The 19,795-nt window shown below is 45.5% G+C and overlaps 1 protein-coding gene across 5 annotated transcripts in view; it reads left to right on the top strand.

Annotated features, from left to right (window-relative positions):
* Positions 1-11,129, top strand: part of PLEKHD1 (pleckstrin homology and coiled-coil domain containing D1) — a 37,997-nt gene extending 26,868 nt beyond the window's left edge. For all 5 annotated transcript variants that reach the window (XM_027707912.1, XM_027707907.1, XM_027707919.1 and 2 more), the window contains 7 exons: positions 1,282-1,376; positions 2,301-2,394; positions 3,661-3,839; positions 4,568-4,700; positions 6,488-6,632; positions 8,586-8,735; positions 9,324-11,129. In XM_027707912.1, the coding sequence (XP_027563713.1) occupies positions 1,282-1,376; positions 2,301-2,394; positions 3,661-3,839; positions 4,568-4,700; positions 6,488-6,632; positions 8,586-8,735; positions 9,324-9,484 (957 nt within the window). In that variant the 3' untranslated portion in view covers positions 9,485-11,129. The remainder of the gene's footprint in view (positions 1-1,281; positions 1,377-2,300; positions 2,395-3,660; positions 3,840-4,567; positions 4,701-6,487; positions 6,633-8,585; positions 8,736-9,323) is intronic.
* Positions 11,130-19,795: the final 8,666 nt, after the last annotated feature.

Genomic DNA, 19,795 nt, shown 5'->3' with positions numbered 1-19,795 from the left:
ACACAGTAGAAAAGTCTGCATGGATGTAGAATACCATGTTACAACCTTGCAAAGTGCCTCATGTTCTATTCCAGTTAATCCAAAACGACCATTGCCCCTCTTCAGGAAAAGATGGCAATGCTGACCTTGGCTTCTCAGGCCTGTACTTTTCTTGCATATGTTTTTGGAGAGCTAAAATCCAAAGATGGCTTGGACTCTCCTTTAGGGCTAAGCTACTTCTGCCTTTACAGGGAGACATCCCCTTCTGGTGAAGTAGCCTGCTGCACAGCCCACAGCCATGGGGAGGGAAATGCCCTTGTCTGAAGATCCTGGAACAAATCTCTGCTATTAAAAAGCCATGCACAGTAACTCCACTGCCCACAAAGAGCAGATGGGGCCAGGTTAGTTTGAAGGAGTTTGTACTGTGAAGAACTGAATGTAGAGCTCACTGAGCTGTGGTAGTCTGACCTGTTGAGAGCCTGAAGGCTTCAGAGAAGTATGTTGGGAAGGAAGCTTGAACCACATATCTGCAACATGGAGCAAGACTCTTAATATTAATTTATCCAGTCTCAGTGCTGTTTTGTGACTAGCCTGGGCCTGCAACAGGAGTTGTGCTTAGCAGCTATAGCTGCAAAAGGACCTATCCAGGAGCAGGACCCTTGCTGTATTTTGTCCCTGTCTTTCTCCATCTGCAGTAGGTCTCAGTACAACTGCTGCCTCTAGACTAGGGGAAGAGGCTGTTTCACTGCTTGAGGACAGCTTGTATTTGGTGCTCTTTAAGCATGGTTTTATCAGCACAAAGATAGTGACAGGCTGATTAAACTGTGCAAAGCTGTAACTGAACGGTTTGTGTTTTCCTGCTCCAGTGGGGGTGGAGAGCAAGGCAGAGCTAGCAGAAAAATCAAAAATCACACTTCAGGCACAGCAATTCTGGGGCTGTCACACTCCTTCACGACTATCTGTACCTGCACATGTGGGTGCCTGGAAATGGTACATACACGTGGAGTCCAGCATTCCCAGGCACCTTCTGTATATGTGGATCAGAGCTGACCTGTGCAGAGAGCATGTCTGGGATTTTGATGTGCTTGGTAACCTGGCTGGGGCTTATGGATCTCTGAAAATCCTCAACTTACTTCAAATCCCTTCTAATTGCTCCTGGACAAAAGCATGCTGTGATCAGATGCCTCGTGGCTCTACATAGCTCAGGTTAAATGCCAGGTTTAAAGTCCCAGGCACTGTTAACAGGGAAGCCTTACCTAACCGTGTAGGCAGAGTACATTCCTGTCTTCTCTTTTGGTCCAGGAACTCGAGCGTCTGAACCAGATCCTGGAAGCAGAGAAGCAGCAGTTTGAAGAGGTGGTGCGGGAGCTGCGGCTGGAGCAGGAAGAGATCAGACGGTAAGGCAGCAGACTGTGCAGGGCAGGAAAAGGACACCAACTCCCACACCGGACAAAAGTGCCACTGTGGTGGTGAATCAAAACAGTTTGTAAAATCCACCTATTTTTCTGTGTGTAGGAAGGAGAATAGATGCTATATTGACCAAAACGGGAATGGTTGTGGGCTGTTTACCTGCATTTGCTATTGCTTGTGTGACCAATAGAATACAGCTTAGTTTCATTTTGCATTCAGGGCCCCAGCAATTTATTTTCAAAGGGCTTGGACATGAGCAAACCCCAGATTGGTTGGGGAAGCATGGCAATGGAGATGGTAGAGAGGATTTCAAAGAGGCAATTACTTTGATTGGCTGACCAGCCCTGTGGGTTCCAGACATATGGATCTGGTTTTCCACCATCAGCTAAATGACAATGGGTGGATGATGATGTTGCCTCATCAAGAATTGTTTTGTTATTTTAAGAATTACACTATGCAAAATGTAAACGGAGAATGTATTTAGAAAGGGAAGGATCAAAATGCTTTGCCCTGAGTGTTGAAAGGGCTATTTAGCCATTGCCCTCTTTTTTTTTTGTTTTCCTTTTCTCTGCCTAAATAACATCTTGGTGTGATTTTGCAAACCATTTTTGTTTTCATAGAGCTACCTCTGCTTAAATATGACTGCCCTGTCTGAACTCTTCCAGTTGCAACCATGGCCCTGTCCTTGCTAGAGAAGCACACTGACAGCTGGGTTTGGTTTGATGATCAGGAGGCACAGTAAAGTTCCTGAATGCCCGTAGTGTGTTCAAGGCAGGATGTGATGCTTCCTGGCAAGCTCCTGACTCTCTAGGACTGCCTTCATCAAGAGATCCACAGCCCACACAATCTGAGTGTGGTCTGTGGGGCTAGTGTTCCACTGCAATAGCTGTTCCCCCTTTTTGCTTCTTTAGGGAGCTAGAGCTCACAGCCCGCTCCCTTAAAGGAGTGGAGGAAGAAAAGAAAGAGTTGCGAAGCTTGACGCAGTCCTTACAGAACACCCTAGAGGTGAGTGACCATTTCTCACCTCTGAGTGACAGCATTTTTGTGTGCTATGGAATGAATCTAATATCTGCTAGTGCCAGAGTTAAGTCCAGATGAACAGGTTCATTTGGTAGCTGGTATGAATGCCAAAATCCCCCACGGAAAAGGATGAGAAGTGATACAGAGCCCAGCACAAGCAAAATTTTCTCAGTCATAGCAGCTGATGTGATGGTATCAGAAAAACCAAAAGTTGCAGTTTGGGAAGCTCAGGTTGAACACTAGGGAGAGAATTTTCACCGAATGGATAGGCAAGCAGTGGGAGAGCCTGAGGAAGCTTCATTGTGGAAGGTTTTCACAACTGGACTGTAGAAAGCCACATCTGACCATATCCTGCTGTGCTGGCAGACCAGCTCTGAACAGGAGGTTGGACTTGAGCCTGCTGGAGTGTCCCTTCCAGCCAACATGGCTGTAAGTCATGCACTTTTTTTTTTTAAACTGCAACTCCCTAAGTTCTGGTGGAAATTGGAGCGGGAGAAAGGCATTCCTTGTTCACAGAAGAGAGCATGGTGTTCCCAAGGAATCCTGTACCACACGGGAATATAGGAAAAGGAATACCAATGTATTAAAATCTTTCCTTACTTGGTATTACTCTGGTGGATTTGTGGAAAGTGTCTTTTCTAAATGCACATTGTTTGTGAGATTTTCATACAGCCAGCCTTTGGAAGCCTCAAGGTCATTCTTAATGTTTGTGTCAGATGCTGCAAGTTTGTCCAAAAATCTGTTCCTATGAGCTCTTCTCCTTGCCTGAAGTTATGGGAATGAAAAAAGAACTGGAAAGCTAGTGAAGGACTGTTCATGCTCTAGTTGCACACTGAACCAAACACTTCACAGGCAAACAGCATGATATGTCTTATTGCCCTGCAGTTAGAAGTACCACAGAGGGGATGCCTCCAGTTCCCATTGAGGAGCAAGCCAAGCAGGGAAGGCAGGGAAGCGGGCTGCATCTGTGATGCACTAGGGAGAATCACAAGGCTCCAGTCCCTGAACTGTCCTTACTAGCATATCACATCAAAGGAGCCTGCAGGTTCTCTCCTCCTTCATAGCAAAGGCTGTGGTGGAGGCTTGCTCCTCATGAGGCAGGTAAGAAATGAAAACCTAATTTTGTTATTCATGTTTTTAACCTGAATGAGGCATGTAAGGGTGGAGGGACTCAATAGGGAAGAGCCAGGCAGGAACAGGAGCAGAAACATTAGACTTAGCTGATATTCACAATCTCTGTCCTTCTTCAAGGAGCTCTCCCTGGAAAAGCAGCAAATGCTGGAGATGCTGGAAGAAAATGAGAGCCAGGTCCCACCTCCAACCAGCCCCAGCAAAGAGCAAAGCCCCATCTGGGGACTGCACTGCAGCCTGCGACAGATTGAAGAGAAGATGCAGCAACTTCTGCAGGAGAAACTCCTGGCAGAGAAGAGGTGAAGTGGAGGCAGGGGGTTCTTGAGGTGGTATCAGGAACAAGATGTGATCCAGTGTGAGGAGGGTAATGTGAAAAGAGGTAGTTTTGCCCCTTGCAGGTGGGAGGCATGGGGCTGTGGCTAATTATTTGCAGGCTTAAAATGATATCACTTCAAAACACTTTCCTTGTTTATCCTGAGACCTGCAGAGAGCCAAGATCCTTTATAATTTCCATTCTTGGGTGTGGTAAAGGGAAGAGGGCACTTCTGCCCTGCTCAGGCTTAGGGGTGCCAAATGACGTGACTGTCTGCTGACTTGCTTTTTCGTTGCCAACACAAGACAAATCTGGAAGATTGTCTGGTTCCCATGCAGGAGTTTAGGGTACAAACACTTCAAAGGAGACAGAGTGAGACAGGGCTGCTGAACTTCTTGCTCCCGGTTGGGTCTTCTCCTTTCAAACTAGGATTTGGGCATGTGAAGGTGTTCATGGCCTGTCCCTAAGGAGCATTTGGTGCTTCTGGGCCTCATCTGGGGGTTGAGAGTGTTCCGTTCAAGAACTGTCCACCTGGCTTTCTCCAGCAATGCCTGTATTATTGGAGTGAAGCACAGACAGTGCTCCTTTTAGCACCTCTTTGCTCAGGAGAGCCAGATAGTTAAGCATGCCCAGTCACGATACTGAGCCTCTTTTCTTCCTGTCAGTTGTGCTGGGGTGGGAATGGTCATCTTTCTTTGCTGTGCCATGCATCAGGATGAAGGAGAATGAGGAGCGGTCCCGAGCACTGGAGGAGGAGCGAGAGTTTTACTCTTCCCAGTCGCAAGCACTGCAGAACTCACTGTCAGAGCTGACTGCAGAGAAACAGCAGGCAGAGAGAGACCTCAAGGTATTCCCTGCAAATGTTGTATATTGCTGTCTCTGGGCCCAAAGTCCTCTCATTTTCCTTCTCAGTTCATCCCCCATCAAGCCAAACTCTTTGTTTTATTTCGTTTTCATGTTGTGATCAAAAATCTTCATTTTCTGCGCTTCATATTGCCAACTGTATCCTGGGCTGCATCAAAAGCATCAAGACCAGTAGATTCTGCCCCTCTACTCTGCCCTTGTGAGACCCCACCTGGAGTACTGCATCCAATTCTGGGGTCCTCAGCACAGGAAGGACATGAACGTGTTGCAATGAGTCCAGAGGAGGATCACAAAGATCATCAGAGGACTGGAGCACCTCTTCTGTGAAGACAAGCTGAGAGACCTTGGTTGTTAGGCTGGATAAGAGAAGGCTCTGAGAAGGAAACCTTGCAGCACCTTCCAGTACCTAAAAGGGGTTACAAGAGAGCTGGAGAGGGAATTTTTACAAGGATATGTAGTGATAGGACAAGAGGAATTGGCTTAAAACTGAAAGAGGAGAGGTTTAGATTAGATATTAGGAAGAAATTTTTTACTGTGAGGGTGGTGAGGCACTGGAACAGGTTGCCCAGAGAAGTTGTGGATGCCCCATCCCTGGAAATGTTCAGGACCAGGTTGTATGGGGCTTTGAGCAGTGTGGTCTAGTGAAAGCTGTCACTGTCCACAGCAGAGGGGTTGGAACTAGATGATCTTTAAGGTCCCTTCCAATCCAAAACACTCTATGACACCATCATAACACAGGAAGTTGCCATGTTGTATCTATGTGGCACTACTATTTATTTTCTCATTCTGAAGCCTGATTAAACTGTTTAGTGCAAGTCCTTCAGTTTGCTACTATGAAATCACCGTCTAAAGATGAAGGGAAGAAAAAAGTAAAAGAGTAAAGTAGACACGAAAAGAATAAAGATTATTTCAAAGAAATGTTAACATGGACATTGCAGAACTGAGCAGATATCTTCCCTCCTCAATTGTGCTCAGAAAATCAATCTTAAGATGTATAAATCTTCAGTAACCTCTGCAAGAACTTGAGTTGAAAAGCAGAGGAATGCAGTTGAGGTACCAGCCCTCCTTTGTAACAGAGGATACTTTGTCCAATTACCTTTGCATAGATTAATGTATGATATTTTATTTAAATCTATATAACATAAAGGTTATGTTTATTGTTGGCTGTTTGACACTCAACCTGCTTATACAAATATTTTGTCCAAAAAAACCCCAGTTCTTCTTTTTCCTGCACTTCCAATATTTTTTTTCATCCTGTAACCTTCCACTTGGCCAAATGGAAGCTAAATTGACCTAAGCTGTATTAGTCATTCTGATTTGCTAAGCTACTACTTTAGTTCTAAATTTCCTTGTGTTTTGTTCCTGAAACTCAGTACTGTACATCCCTTTGTGGGAACTGACTGCCTCTATCTCAAGTCCATCTCAGCTGGAATTATGTCCTCCTGTTCCTGCTCATCTACAAGTACTTGCATTAGCACAAATTCATGTGTTGAAATACCATCTCTGATTCCATATGGTTTATACAATGGGAGGAAAACTGTGGAAAATGAAAGTCAGAGTAAAGGAGAATTACTAAAATAGTCTGGACTTCAGATTCTGACTGAAGACATGAGGAACAACTTTTATGTTGTCTTACAATATTTCTTGGGATTTTCATCACTGTTGTCTTTTTGTTCTCACCCATGGTGAGTCCCTCACAGACCTTGTGGGTTACCAGGATGATTATTGAGACACAAGCCAGTTTCCAGCAATTCTTTTTCTCTTCCTCAGGCTGAGGTGAAGGTACGCATGGATCTGGAGAAGAGACTGAGAGAAGCTGAGGAAGCATTGCAGAGCTTGGAGCAAGGCTTAAATTCTCTGCATTGCAACAAGGAGAAAGAGGAAAAGATGAAAGCAGATGTCAGTAACTTGAGAAGTAAGTCAGTCATCCATCCTCTCTCCTGATGAGCAAAGTCTGAGAGACAAAATATTTCTACTCATCTTTCCAGACACACAAAGAAGATCCTCAGTGCACATAATGTGCTCTTCCAACTTCTTGTACCTCCACCACACCTCCCATTTGAGGAGCCATAATGTGCTATTTCGGGCACTTGGTAGTTCGCCCTCAAAGGAGGGTGAAATTATCCCAGCCTTCTTTGCTGGGTGCAAGACAAACCTAAAGGTAGAGATGATCAAATGCTTTCCAAAATGTCAAAGGGAAGCTGTGGCAGAGCTATAAAGACTGACTAGGTCTGAGTTATAAATAGTCTTCTGATTCCCCTCAAGACATTATTTTCTCAGCCTTGGTTACAACAACATCAGCTTAAGGAGGACTGTGGTTGCTGTAGCAACATGCTGGTAGGTGACCCAGCAGGTCAAGTTTGGATCCTTGCTTCGACCTGAATTACAGCATCAGCACTGCTGTGCTGAGACAGCTGCAGTCCACAGGTCAGGTGTAAGACTCATGTCCTCACAGGTTAACCTTGTTTCCTTGCCCTTTTTGTGTTTATTTGGGTTGGAGATTTTTGAGTATTTTGGAGGGGCATTTCCCTAGCATTTGGCTTGAGTTGGGTCTGGGAACTGACATTAGCAGCTTCAGTTGTATGAAGTCTTGCTTATTTTCCATCCTCAAGTATAGTTCAGAAGGAAAAGGTTGTGAAGATGCTGTATTTGTACAGTTAAGGCTTCATTTCAGTGAAGGGTGGATGTACTGGGCCAGTACAGAAAAGTCAAAAAGTCCTGTGGCATTCTGAGCACAGTTTACATAGAAAGAATAATAAGAAAAAAAAAAACATGTATTAATAATTTTATATCTATTAACATATTTATACTTGTTATGTATTTAAATAAAATAAATATTATTCAGTAGTTTCTACGTAAGATTTCTAAACTGAGGAAGACCAACATGATTCTGAACTTCATCCCACTGTCTCAGAGCCATGGTAAGAAAACAGATCTAAAGTGGATGTGTTTGTTGAGTTCAGCATTCAAGTAGAGCTGAGCTACCTGCCTGGGGCGTAAGTGAGTAACCTCTGGTACTGAATGTTTCCTGACATTTCCAATCTTAGATTTTGGGGGATGTTTTCTTCAAAAGAGTAAAAATGAACAGAGCACTAGAGAAAATGAGGGGCCACCAATGTTTTCCTTAACTTTGGTCCCAGCACAGATTGCATCAGTCCTTCCAAGTGGTTCCTGCTGCTCTGCCCTTTCATATAAAAGTTTGGGCACATTAGCACGTGATGCCTTTGAACAGCAAGGGGCCAGCAACAGGCAGAAGGACAGCAAGACTGGAATGGCAGAAGAGATGCTGGTTAGACCATAGGAGGGGAAATAGGCCAAGAAAAGCAGCCTGTGTGGCAGATCAGGACAGAATAACATTGTCAGAGTTTGGACGTGGAGCTTTGCTTGGAGCCTATAATGTAACTATCTCTGTGCTATGCTTTTAAGAAATTCCTGGCCATGTATGGCCTGGAGGTGTGTGCCCATGCCAGTGTTGCCAAAACCTCCCTTTCCCAGTTAGACTTGACTGGTTTTAGAAGTCCTTCAAAGAAAGTATGATGAGTGAGGCTTCATACCCTCTGTTGCAAGAGAGTTGAGAAGTTTTATTACAGTATCAGAGGCTTTTGGCAGTTGAATCATGAGCAGTTGTGTCAATGACTCGTGGAATGTTCTGCAGTTCTTTCTAAAATTTGAGTATGCGTTTTTTGGGAACCAGAGGGTTTTGTCACTGAAAATGTTCATTTTGATGATGTGCAGGAGCTTCATAGATTGTTGTTTGTGAAAATAATCATTATCTGGTTCAGCCCATTAACAAGTGCAGTCCCTTGTGACTGGTTCATTTCTTGGAGTGTCTGTCCCATCACTCTTACAGTGGTGTCTTTTTTCTCAGAGTTCTTCGAAGAGTGCATCCGCAATGCCGAGCTGGAGGCCAAGATGCCTGTGATCATGAAGAACTCCGTGTACATTCACAAGGCTGCCACTCGTCGCATAAAGAGCTGCCGCTTCCGCTGCCGGAGAACCAGTACTTCATGGAATGACAGTAGTTATCAGGCAGCTTTTTAATCTGTATTCTGCAAGAGCAGATATGTGTAGATGGGGCTGACAGAGCAGTAAAGTCTCCAAAGATCATTCATATTTCATATTCCTTAGTAGTAGAATGGAGCTACAGTGCTACTCGGAGCTTCCTTTCCCAGAGAGGAGGCACTGAGCCTGTGTACTTGTTGCCTGTTTCTTTATGTATGTTGAAAGCTAACTGCTGTGATGGTTCTGGGCCCCCAAAAAACATGCTTAAATATGACTTCATTGGAATGCTTAATCACAGACTAAGTTAAGTTGGAAGGAACACCTGGACATTGTCGAATCCAATCTGGTGCTCAGAGTGGCTACTTGCAAGGATAGATTAGGTTCTGTGTAGCACCTCAAATCAGAGGCAGCTGTAAAGAAAAGAGTGTTTCCGTGCTGTCAGCATTTTCCTCCTCTGACCATAGTAAGGTAAAGCTGTTAGAGCAAAATGGTTAGCTCATCCTGTGCCAGGTGATCACATGGTTTGTGTGCTCTAGTGAAGCTTTATCTTCAGTTTGTGTCCCTGATGGAGAGTGCTGACCTTTCTGTGCTGTTCTTGTTTCAGTGAAGCAGTCCCAGTCCTTCATCTTCTCGCATGCAGAAGCTGAAAACATTGAAGAGCTGAAAGAAGCAGCCAAAAGACTGAGCCGGGACCAGCGCTTCAGGAAAACTATCTATCAAATCATGAGGTCGCAAAAGGATTCTGCTTCAGGGGACAAAAAGTGACTCTTCTTGGAAGGGGGCTTCTGAGCTCAACTTGCCATTCAGCTCCGCAAAAGTTATGCCCTTGGGCACTAGGGTCAGAAGGGAGATTTGCCCTTTGGTGGGGAACGTGGGGTAAAGTTGTGTGTAGGCAATTCCTTCAGTTAGTGGCTTTGCTTTCTTTTGAATGCTCCTTGTAGCCTGGCAGGCCTTCTCTACTGAACACTCCAGATCTGTTTGCTTCAGCTGCTTACATTAAGGCGTGTTTTGCCAAGATGCCACAGTCAGTGTTAAAGTGAACCACAGACCACAGGTTAAGAAGGGCCTCTTCTTTCCTTTCCTATCTAGTCTGCCTGCCAAACACAAGTGCTTCTGAGAAAGCCCTTTATCAGCCTATGTTCCAGCTAGTGTAACCTCCCCAGCTGGACACAGCTTACCCCTTTCTGTCTGATCCCCTCTAGGAAATGGCTCGCTCCATACCCCCAGTCAATCAGCACTTCTGTGGGGCACAGGCTGAAAACTGCAGCAGTCCCAGCGTCTCAAGCACAGGCAAAAATATCAAACACAGGGCAACTTCTTGTCTTGATGCTACAAAATTTCAAGCAAACAGCAGCAACACAAGGTGAAGACAACCTGAGGATGCTGTGGATTTGGCTCCAAGGAGAATTGTGTACAGAGAAGAGCTTATAGGTAACTCAGTGGCATGGATGCAAGCTGGAGGGAGGGTTGTGTTGTGCTGACTGTGGGCAGAACATTCTGGGGCCATCTTTGCATATTTTTTGCACTGAGACATCTAGCTGTGTTGGAACAGATGTGTGCTTCAGAAGTTGTTATCTATAGGCAGCATCAGTGTAGAGAAGCCCTTGACTCAGTCCTGATGGTTTCATCAACACCTCTGTAAAACAAGTTGGAGGGCAGGAAAGTGAGGACTGTCCAGCAACAAAACCCACTACCACTTCAACAATTAAACATTGTCAGCAGCAAGCTCCTACAGGGCTGTGGAGGTGGGGAAAGTCAACAGAGGAGAAGGGTTGATGCTGGGTGGAGGAGCATACTGTGAGGGTGTGATGCTCCTGAATGGAGTCACTCTGGTGTGACCAGAGGAAAAGCATTGAAAGCACAGCCTGGACTTTCCATTTCAGTCAGTCACTGACCAGTATCCTTCTGCCAGGCAATGGGAGGTTTTAAAGAATCAGAGGATCCAGCATTGAAGGCTGACATTTTTGTGATGATTGATAGGTGAGAAGAGAATTTCCAACCTTCATTAGCATACCTGATCCTTCTGTGTTGTTTCCACTTGTGCTTGCGTGCTAGAAAGCCACAAATGAATTCTGGTTCCTACGAGGCTGAAGGGCTGTGAGAAAACAATACAGAGCTGGTTTTCGCCTTTATGCTGTTCTCACATCATCTCTAGCTATTTTCCAGTTACAATATCTATATTATATGATGCTGGTAGGGACGGAATAAAGGACAGCCAGGGAATGTATCTGTAATTCAGGCAGTTAGGAAAATCATCTTGTGGGTTGGAATGCAGGACCTTTGTTCTATTACCATCAAAGCTACAATATCAGACTTTACAGAAGTATTGTATGCAGGAGGTAGCCACATCAGGTCTTCCTTAACTGTGCATATTGACAGCAATAAATAAATAAAAGTTATGCTGACACTAGAATGAATTCCTGTGTGTTCTTGATACACTGTCACTGAAATGATGTTAAATTGTCTCTGCAGGAGTTCAAACAAATTCTGACACACTTATTTACTGCCAGTGCAATTCCTCTGCTTCACTGAGATTTTGTGTTACGTGGTGTACGTGAAAAGCTTTCACCCTTGCTACCCACTTCCACTTTTAAATGTGTAAAAAGTTAAAGCACCAGCCATCTCTCTGTGTAACCAGCAAGGCATGCCCCAAAGCACATGTGAAGAGGTGCTTGCCATCAGTCATTCTTTGCTGCAGAGGAATCTACTACCCTGTAAGCTCCAAGCTCCCTGGCAGAGTCAACATGGAGGTGGGTCTATGCACCATAGCATCTTATTTAAGTGACTCTCTCCTTATTCTGGTTAAAAGGATATAGAAATTATTGATTTCAATGTTATCCGTGTATTTTTAATGCAATGCAGTAACAGGAAGATGGCTTAGGGAGCAACCCACGTCTGTTCAAACAACTTCCACTAGTAATTCTAGGTTAGATTGCTTTCTCCTCCTGGGAAACTTGGGAATGAGATGAGAACTCCCTCCACTGAGAGAGTTGTCTAAATTGTTTTCTCGTGCCTGAGGATAGGAGAAAATATAGGATGGTTTGCAACTCTAAGATTTCACTTCTGAAGTTGCAGAACAGCTACATTGTGGCCATTCTTCCACCACCTCCACCTTCTGGCTAACATCTGGGAAATTCTCTTCTGTCTTCCCTGTTGTCCCTTTCAGAGACACTTTAAAATTTGTGGACACTGCCAAATGTGAAGCCTACTTTTCACAGTGTGAAGAGTGGTTCCCATTAAGGTTTAACTAACCAATTTAAGGGTTAATTTCATCCTCCTTGTAAGATACACAGGCTCTTTCAGTCCCTAATGAGGACGAGGGATCCCTGCCAAAGGCCAGGGCTTTGGCAGCTCCCCTGGTGCCCACTGCCCCAAGGCTTTACTCTTGCACAGAAGTAAATGGCAGAGAAAGGAAGGCAACCACAGCCCTGTTGCCCCCCATCTGTGCTGCTTCTAAAGCAGAGGAAGTGGATAAGAAACAGAAATTGCCCTCGGGGTCAGAAGTCAATAGTAAAGGATAAATGGTTGCTGGTGCGTGTTATGCATTGCTGTGCATGGCACGTAAATGACACAGGCTGGTAGCAGTTTTCAGCTACAGAGTATGGCTTTTTTTTTTTTTTTTTAGCTCCAGATAGTAGGCAGGCTTTCTGCTTAGGACTTAGCATAATATTGGCATATCTCTATGGAAATAAGATGATAGTTTTCCATAGAAACAGTCTGTTTTGAATGCTCTTCAGCGCAGTCACTTTTTGTGGTTACTAGAGGGACAGAAGATGGCTCATGTTGTGTCTAGTAAGGAGAATGCTCCCAGGAAAGTGGTCATGCTTTGAAAGTCTTGACCAAGGCTGGGGCTTGCCTGGACGATTAGTACTCTTGGTTCTCACCTGGTGTGCCTGTGAAGGGTGTATTATTTCTAGCATCTTCTATCTGGTGCACTTGGCACAAGAACAAATCTGCAGTTTTTCACCTAGTCTGTGTACAATCTTTTATCCACCTAGTCTGAGCATGGCCTTGAATGGGAGAAATGATCAAGCCAGAGGAACTGCTGTAGTTAACTTACCTGAGAGTTGGGTCTGAGGTGGACTGTTGGGGTGACAGGTCACCATGAGCTTGGCTACAATGTGTGGTTTGTTGAACAACCTGCAGTGTCTCTTTGTGCCCTGAGATAACGTTCCTTTTACTATATTAAGTAACATTTCTTTCTCGCCGAAGGCTTAGCTCCATAGCCAAAATGCAGAAAGATCTGACTGAGTACTCAGTCAGGTTGCTGAGTCCTTTCTGCTCCTTGCAGGATACGCTGTAGGGCTTGAACCAAAATGCATGGTTTTGGTGGTTTGTTTTTTTTTTTTTCCAGTGTTGGCAGATCTGGCACTTCAGAGGAAGGAAAATTATAAAGGCCATTTTGTGGGGGTAACAAAGGCACCTTTTGCTAACTCAGAGGTGTTGCAAATAAACTCAGCAGGATCACATGTCCTTATTTTACTGTATCCTGAAAAGCGCAAACTTTGCATTGCTTAAAATAATAAGTGAATTCTGCTTACTCTTCAGTTCTTCTTGACTGCACCTCTGCCTCAAACCTCCCTGTGGAAACCACCCAAGAATAGAGGAACGTCTTCTCCTAGACCTGCTGCTCCCATCTGTTTCTTCATCATTAATTTTGGGGGCAGGAGGGAGCTCCTGTTTTCCCGTTCCTCCATACATCAGTGCCTGCCTGCAGGAGATGCAGCCCCTGCTCCTCTGACATGAGGAAAAACAGGTTGTTTTTTGTTGTGGGTTTTTTCCCTAAGTTCTTCAAAACAGAAATAAATATTTTTAGCATCTCCATCTTAATAATGAGGCTTGAAAACAAGCTGTTTGTGGTGGGTGTATGGCTGGAGGCTTTTGTTAGTCACTGCTGGAAGCACAGCCATGAACAGGGCTATAGTGCATTTGGCAGAGCTCTGTCTTTGGGACAGTTCACAAGCACTCAAGGTCCTTGAGTGACACAGGTAAGCTGTGCTCTTAGGTGCACTCATCTCAGCAGCAATCAAAACAAAACACCAAGAAGGTGGGAATGCTGTGGCTTTTGAAGCAAAGTAGAGAAGCAGGCTTAATGCAAAGATTGCCAAAGATTGATTGGATTACAACTTGCTTGGGAGGAACCACTGTTTTCATTTCTCCCTTCTTTTCCTGACAGAGGTACAACACGTGTGCTTGCTGAGGGTGAGGGAAAGGTGAGGAGGCTTCAAGAGGAATGATTTTGAAAGGTAGGAGTGCAGCAGGTGTGACTAAAAACTAGAGCGCTGCTGATAGCGAGTTGGTGTGCTTAAAAAATAAACAAAGCTTGTTCTGTGGCAAGTGCATTTCAATAACCAAAATATAGCTGTTCTATTTTTCAGTAATCAAAACCCAATTTGGGTCCCAACTGAGGAGTGTAGCCCTAGGTGCTCAGAGAAAAGGGATCTGCAGCTAAGGCCCTTTTTCCCTCTCCCCAACTTGCATGGGACATGGCCCAGCTAGGTGATGCAGGGATGTGGCTTACTGTTGTTATTCTTTTTGGGTAGCTGTGTGTATGGAGAGGTGGCTTAGGCAGGGGAGAAGTCAGTCTTTTGATTCTGGAAAGCTTTTGGGTATCTCAGCACTGACTGGAAGAGGTTGGATATTACTGTAGCTCTCAATGGATTTGGATGCTCAGAAACTCCTCTAGCCTGGAGCAGCAACCCTCTAAATCCCTCTCTGATCAAGTATGTAGTACGTCAGAGAGATGCTGCAACCCATGAAGGGATACAGGGAATAGCAGTAAAAGCAGACACTCCATTGTCTTTCTGCTTCTGTTCCTTCTCTTAAAATTTTCTTGTAGTTTCCTCCCTTTCACAAATACAGGTCAGGTGTGGTTTGATGTGCAACTTATTTTAGATTAAGAGAAAGAATGTGGAGGCAGAGCTGTCTTTTGTTCCCGGTGCAGGGGGAATGTGGGCTCCAAAATGAGGACAGAAAATTCTCATCCATTCAAAGGTACCACAGATGGGTAAAATAAGTGTGCTTATCACATGTATCAAGCTTGGATGAGGGGGAGTAGTGAGACCCACTGTACTTGAAGCTTGAAGCCAGACTGCAGTAAGGGAAAATTAGTTTGTTTGGAGAAGATGTTTTAGCCCCTTGCTTTGGCTGATGCTGAAGGAGCTAGAAGAGAAGGTGCACACTAAGTCCACTTCTAGTGTGTGGCTGGCTCCTGGTGCTGGCATGGAATTAGATTTAATGGCTGCTCACTACACAGAAAATCCCTCCAGCTGTGACCAACTGCTGCTGCATTACAGCCTTGTTCAAAAGCAGTCATGGTGGTTGTGGCTCCAAGGAGCACCCTCAGACCTGTATGCCCCAAAGGATGTGCATGACACCCCTCTCAACTAAACTCACAGTGACTCAACATCATGGGACTCTTTGGCTTCCCCTTGCAAGTGGGCATGAGCTCAGTTTGCAGCTCTGTGCCGCAACCCAGGAGCAGAGAGCCCTGTGGCCACTGATAGAGCTGCTTCTGCATCCCAGCCTCTCAATGTCTCTGACCTGTTGGATTCCAGCACAACAGGGCAGACTCTGCCACTGAGCTTTTAGCAGCAGAATGGAAGGAGGGTGTTTAACAAGGCAGCCTTACGAAAGGCCACTGGGAGCAGGTGTGGGAGCTATCCCATTCTTTTCCTGAAGAGAGAAGACATCTCCTGATTCCCTACTTCTATTGTGCTCTGCTATGAGCATCTAGGTTGGCTCCTAAGTGCAGTGCAGGGAGGATCCAGAGGGTGGATGTCAAGGGAGCTGCAACTTAGCTCTGCTTCATTTCCAGTGCAGGAGAGAAGGCCAACAGAGAACAGTTGCTTTCCAGGTGAATGGGAAAGAAAGAGCAGACCTAGTAGGGAAGAAAAGAATAGCTGTTGTGGATAGCACCTTGTAAAGGAATTAAGTGTCTTGATAATCTTCTTTTTCTTGTCCAGACAGGAATTTGCAGGCCTGAAATATGTTTCTGGGCCTTGGTTCTGGTGCATTCCCCATACCAGGAGTTTCAGTCCTGTCTGTACTTAAGAAGGGTCACAAAATTAGCAAACAAAAACTGCTTTACACGGCGAATGTACTCTCCTCCCTGCTTATCCAACTCTCCCTAGCTTTGAGCAGGATTGTAAGGGGCAAGCTGGCTTCTCCTTGCTTTTCCCTCCAGCCTGCTCCCTCAGCTTTCTGTTTGTTCTTTGGCTAACTGTGGCTAACTGTATCTCCCCGAGGTGGAAATTAGCATCACCCCAGTGGGCTTTGCGGCACCCGGGAGCCATGGGAGGACAGTTCTGCCCCAGACAGAGAGGAAGCCCACCCTGCCATGGTGGAGCTGGCAGGGCTGCTCTCCTTGAAGAGAGCAAAGGAGGTGAGACATGGCCTCAAAGTTGCTCATGCTTTTCTCGTAACACTGGTTTCCTGTCTAGAAATACTATTCATCTACTCCAAAGTCTTTCAGACTTGAGCATTTCATGCAGAAAATGCACAGTGATGGGCAGTGAACACCCCAGGCTCTTAACCAGGCACTTTCCTTCCCTGCTTCACAGCTCACCTCACACATGGTTCTGGTCCAAGCCCTTGGGTGCAGAGCTGGGCAAGGTGGTGCCTGGTGTCCCCTCACCTTGGACCTGCAGCACAGGCCCTTTTTGGGTCTGTGGGCCAGGTTCTGTCCCAGGGTGTTTCACAGGGGTGAGAGGCAGGCTGAGGAACCAGTGTGTCCACCAAAGCAGTCTGAGCTTTCACTGAGAGGCTCAGGGGGCCTGTACTTAGTGAGTCGGCTGGCATCACGTGTCCCTTGCAGGCTGCTAATGAGCAGTGAATCCAACTCACCTCTCCGCACTATACATACACATACATATGTGCACGAGTGCATATATAGGTACACACACACATACATTAAAGATGCGTATGAAATGTGTATCTCAAACGTATGTCATCTATCTAAAGAAATATTTCATAATGAGGCTTTTCTTTTTATTTTTCTTGTTTTCCCTCAAAATAATTTGCCCAAAAATAATTTGTCCAAAAGTAATTTCTGATTTTTCCTTATAGGCGGAGAGAAGACTGGAAAGTTTTACCTTCAGATGAAGCCTGGTGTGCTTTGTAACTAAAGGTGACCCTGAAGGCTGTCTCTCTACTGTAGATGCCATTGCCAGACTTACAGAGAAAGTCATGTGTGGGCAAACAGCCTTGGTAAGGACAACAGCCTGTTAATCCTGCATTAGGGACACTTCTGCACCTCCACCTTGCAGCAGCCAGGTCAACTGTGGCCTCAGCTTTTCCAAGTCTTTCAGCAACCTGCTCAAGACAGACAGCTGAGCGTTTTTCCAGCTGCCCTGATGAGGGTCACGGGTGGTGGCAGCTCCCATCACGGCCAGGCACACAGCTCCAATGTGCAGAGCAGTGCTGGAGAAAGGGGCAAGCAGCCTGTTCCAGAACAGGGGCTGGAGCATGAGGCTTGGGGTTGACATGGGTTTTGAAGCCAGCACATAGGGAGCCTGATGTGCCCTTTTCCTTGCTGCTGCCTTTCTCTGGATAAACAGTCTCAGATTACAAGGACTATAAAACTAGTGCATTTCCTAGCTTTAGCATCATGTAAATAAGTCAGGTCAGACAGCTGGTGTGCCAGAAATGTCCTCAACATTTTCCTATCCACATGATTTAACAAACTGCAACTAAGTATCCTAAGAGCCCTGGAAAAACATTCTCCTTACATGCATCAGGGATGTTTTAAGTATCTCTCAATGTCACTGAAAAGAAAACAAGAAATTGTTTCCTGGGAGGCGGTGGTATGTGTGTCCAAGACAGTGGGCTCATGGGGAAGATGGAGGGACAGAACTGTTGAGTTCTTGTAGCTGCAGTGCAGCAAAGAAGAGGTGGTGTTGTAAAGAAAGATTTGCTGGTTTAAGGCACTGAATTAATTTGAATTGTTTTGCAGAATAATTGGCTTGCACTCTTACTACTGCTGTAATGGGATAGCCAGAGAATCAGAAGCTGTGGCTGCTTCTGCAGTAGGAGACATGAATTATGGAAGAATGAGGCTGTGTTGTATAAGGTCAGGAGACAGTAGGACAGACAGGACTATATTCTGCTTTTTCTCTGCCTGTCCATGTGATGTTTGCTGTGGTAAGGTATGAGTTCCTGAAGTAACATGAAATGAATCCTGTCTCCTTTCTAAGGAGAAATGGGTTACTATTTGCCATTCCCACAGCCCTGATACTCCAGCCTGCCACATTATGGATGCTAATTATAGTAGTAAAGCCATGACTTCAGCTCACTTTCTGGAGGGTGCATGTGGAGCAATGTGAATTATGCAGAAGTGGGATGTGAGTACTCATCTTTGGATGGACAGCTGTACCAAACACAAATCAGATTTTACTTTATAGAATCTGCTTTCTCCTTAATCTTCAGAGATTTATTGAAAAGACCGCTAGAGTTTCTAATCTCTTCTCCTGCCTGCCACAGACAAGTACATTTCACCTACTCACCACTGGGTGAATTTTAGTGTCATTCTTAATCTATGGTGAAAAGGGCTTGGGAATAGATCTGTAGCATGTCATTTCTGGCACTCACTAGGGATTTCCCCACCTGCGTTAAGTGCTGCCTGGACCTACACACACCCCGGCACAGACCCTCCAGGAGGTATTCAGGAGCAGCAGCTGGCTGGGGAGCACGTGGGCTGGCAAGCCTCCGTGGCTTGGCTGTGCACTGAGAGCTGGAAGGCAGAGGAGTTCCCAAGGGAAACCTGGCAAACACAGCTGGCAGCACCAGAGCAAGGGGAAGGAGAGGAATCAGGGTGCTTGGTGGGAGGGACCCTGTCTCACATAGCAAGAAGAATCTTGAGGCCACACCATTTTTCATGGAGCTAGCACTATTAATAGGGAAAAGAAGGAAAGCAGTGGCTGGCCCAGGCCCTTACACTCACTGCTGGAGGGACTATATTTAATTACATACATTTTCCAAATATCTAAATATATATGGATCATTTTTTTGGGAAGATGAATTATTATCCAGGCTAGTTGCTGTAGCCTTTGGAGGCTGAGGGCCAGTGAATCCTCTGTAAGAGATGATCCTCTTCCTGGTGGTCATGCTGTCAACTGGAGCATAGTGGAAATGTAGAGATGTCATGAGTAAAATCTAGTTGTAGGGAGGAGGTGAAGCTCAATGAAATGGGAAAATTAGTAACTAGAGATCTGTGGGAAGATAAGGGAGCTCATGCCATCCCCCAGTTGACCTGGTGAACTTGTGTAGCCATTGGCCTTCTTGAGAAGCAGCCTATAGCTTGACCAGAACAAGTTCTGGGGTGCAAACCCACAGCCACGTTCCTGTGGAGAGAAACACACACAGGACAGGTAGAGTAGTGTTTAATTTCCATGTGGTTAAAAGGGGTCCTTTCCTATATGTGGTCTAGAGCAGAGATGTGGGTTTTGTGCAGGGGTTGTCCAGCTTTCTGCTATGGACAAAGTGACACTGAAACTTGGATTGTGGTGGCTGCGGATCCTGGAGCTGCAGGGACAGTGGCCATGGGAGGGACACTGGGGAGAGACCCCTGGCAGAGAGTAAGGCAAACAGTTCTCAATGTACATTCCCCCGTCTTTGTTCTTGAGAGTCATTTAATGGAGGGAGGGATTTTTTTGTTACTAATTAAGAATATAGAAAGATACATAATGTCAAATTTCCCCAAAGGCAACAGAAATGCGGGTGGGAAAGGGAGAGGAGTTGAAGAGCAGCAGTCGAGTGGAAAATCTAAAGCTTATTAGTGCTCTGTCTTCCACATGGAGTACTGTGGGGTTTTGTCTCCTTTGCCTGAGATAAGAGGTGAGGAAAAAGCACCTTTATTTGTAGCTAGCTCATCCAGGCCCCTTGCAGGGCAGGCATGTTCCTTACTCCACCTGCCAGTCCTGCCTGTTTCTCTGCTATGCCTTAGTTGTTAGGTTGGAGGTGGGTGTATGGAAAGGGCACTGATGTCTGTGCCCTGCCCCAGGAGAATGAACAGCACACACATAACCTCAGTGAGTCCTTCTTTGGGGGACACACACTCTTCAGATGCAATGCACTCAG

This window comes from Neopelma chrysocephalum, unplaced genomic scaffold, assembly GCF_003984885.1.
Source record: "Neopelma chrysocephalum unplaced genomic scaffold, ASM398488v2 Primary Assembly neopelma1_24, whole genome shotgun sequence".
Taxonomy (NCBI): Eukaryota; Metazoa; Chordata; class Aves; order Passeriformes; family Pipridae; genus Neopelma; species Neopelma chrysocephalum.
The sequence above is the reverse complement of the archived record's forward strand: the minus strand, read 5'-3'. Positions and strand labels throughout refer to the sequence as shown.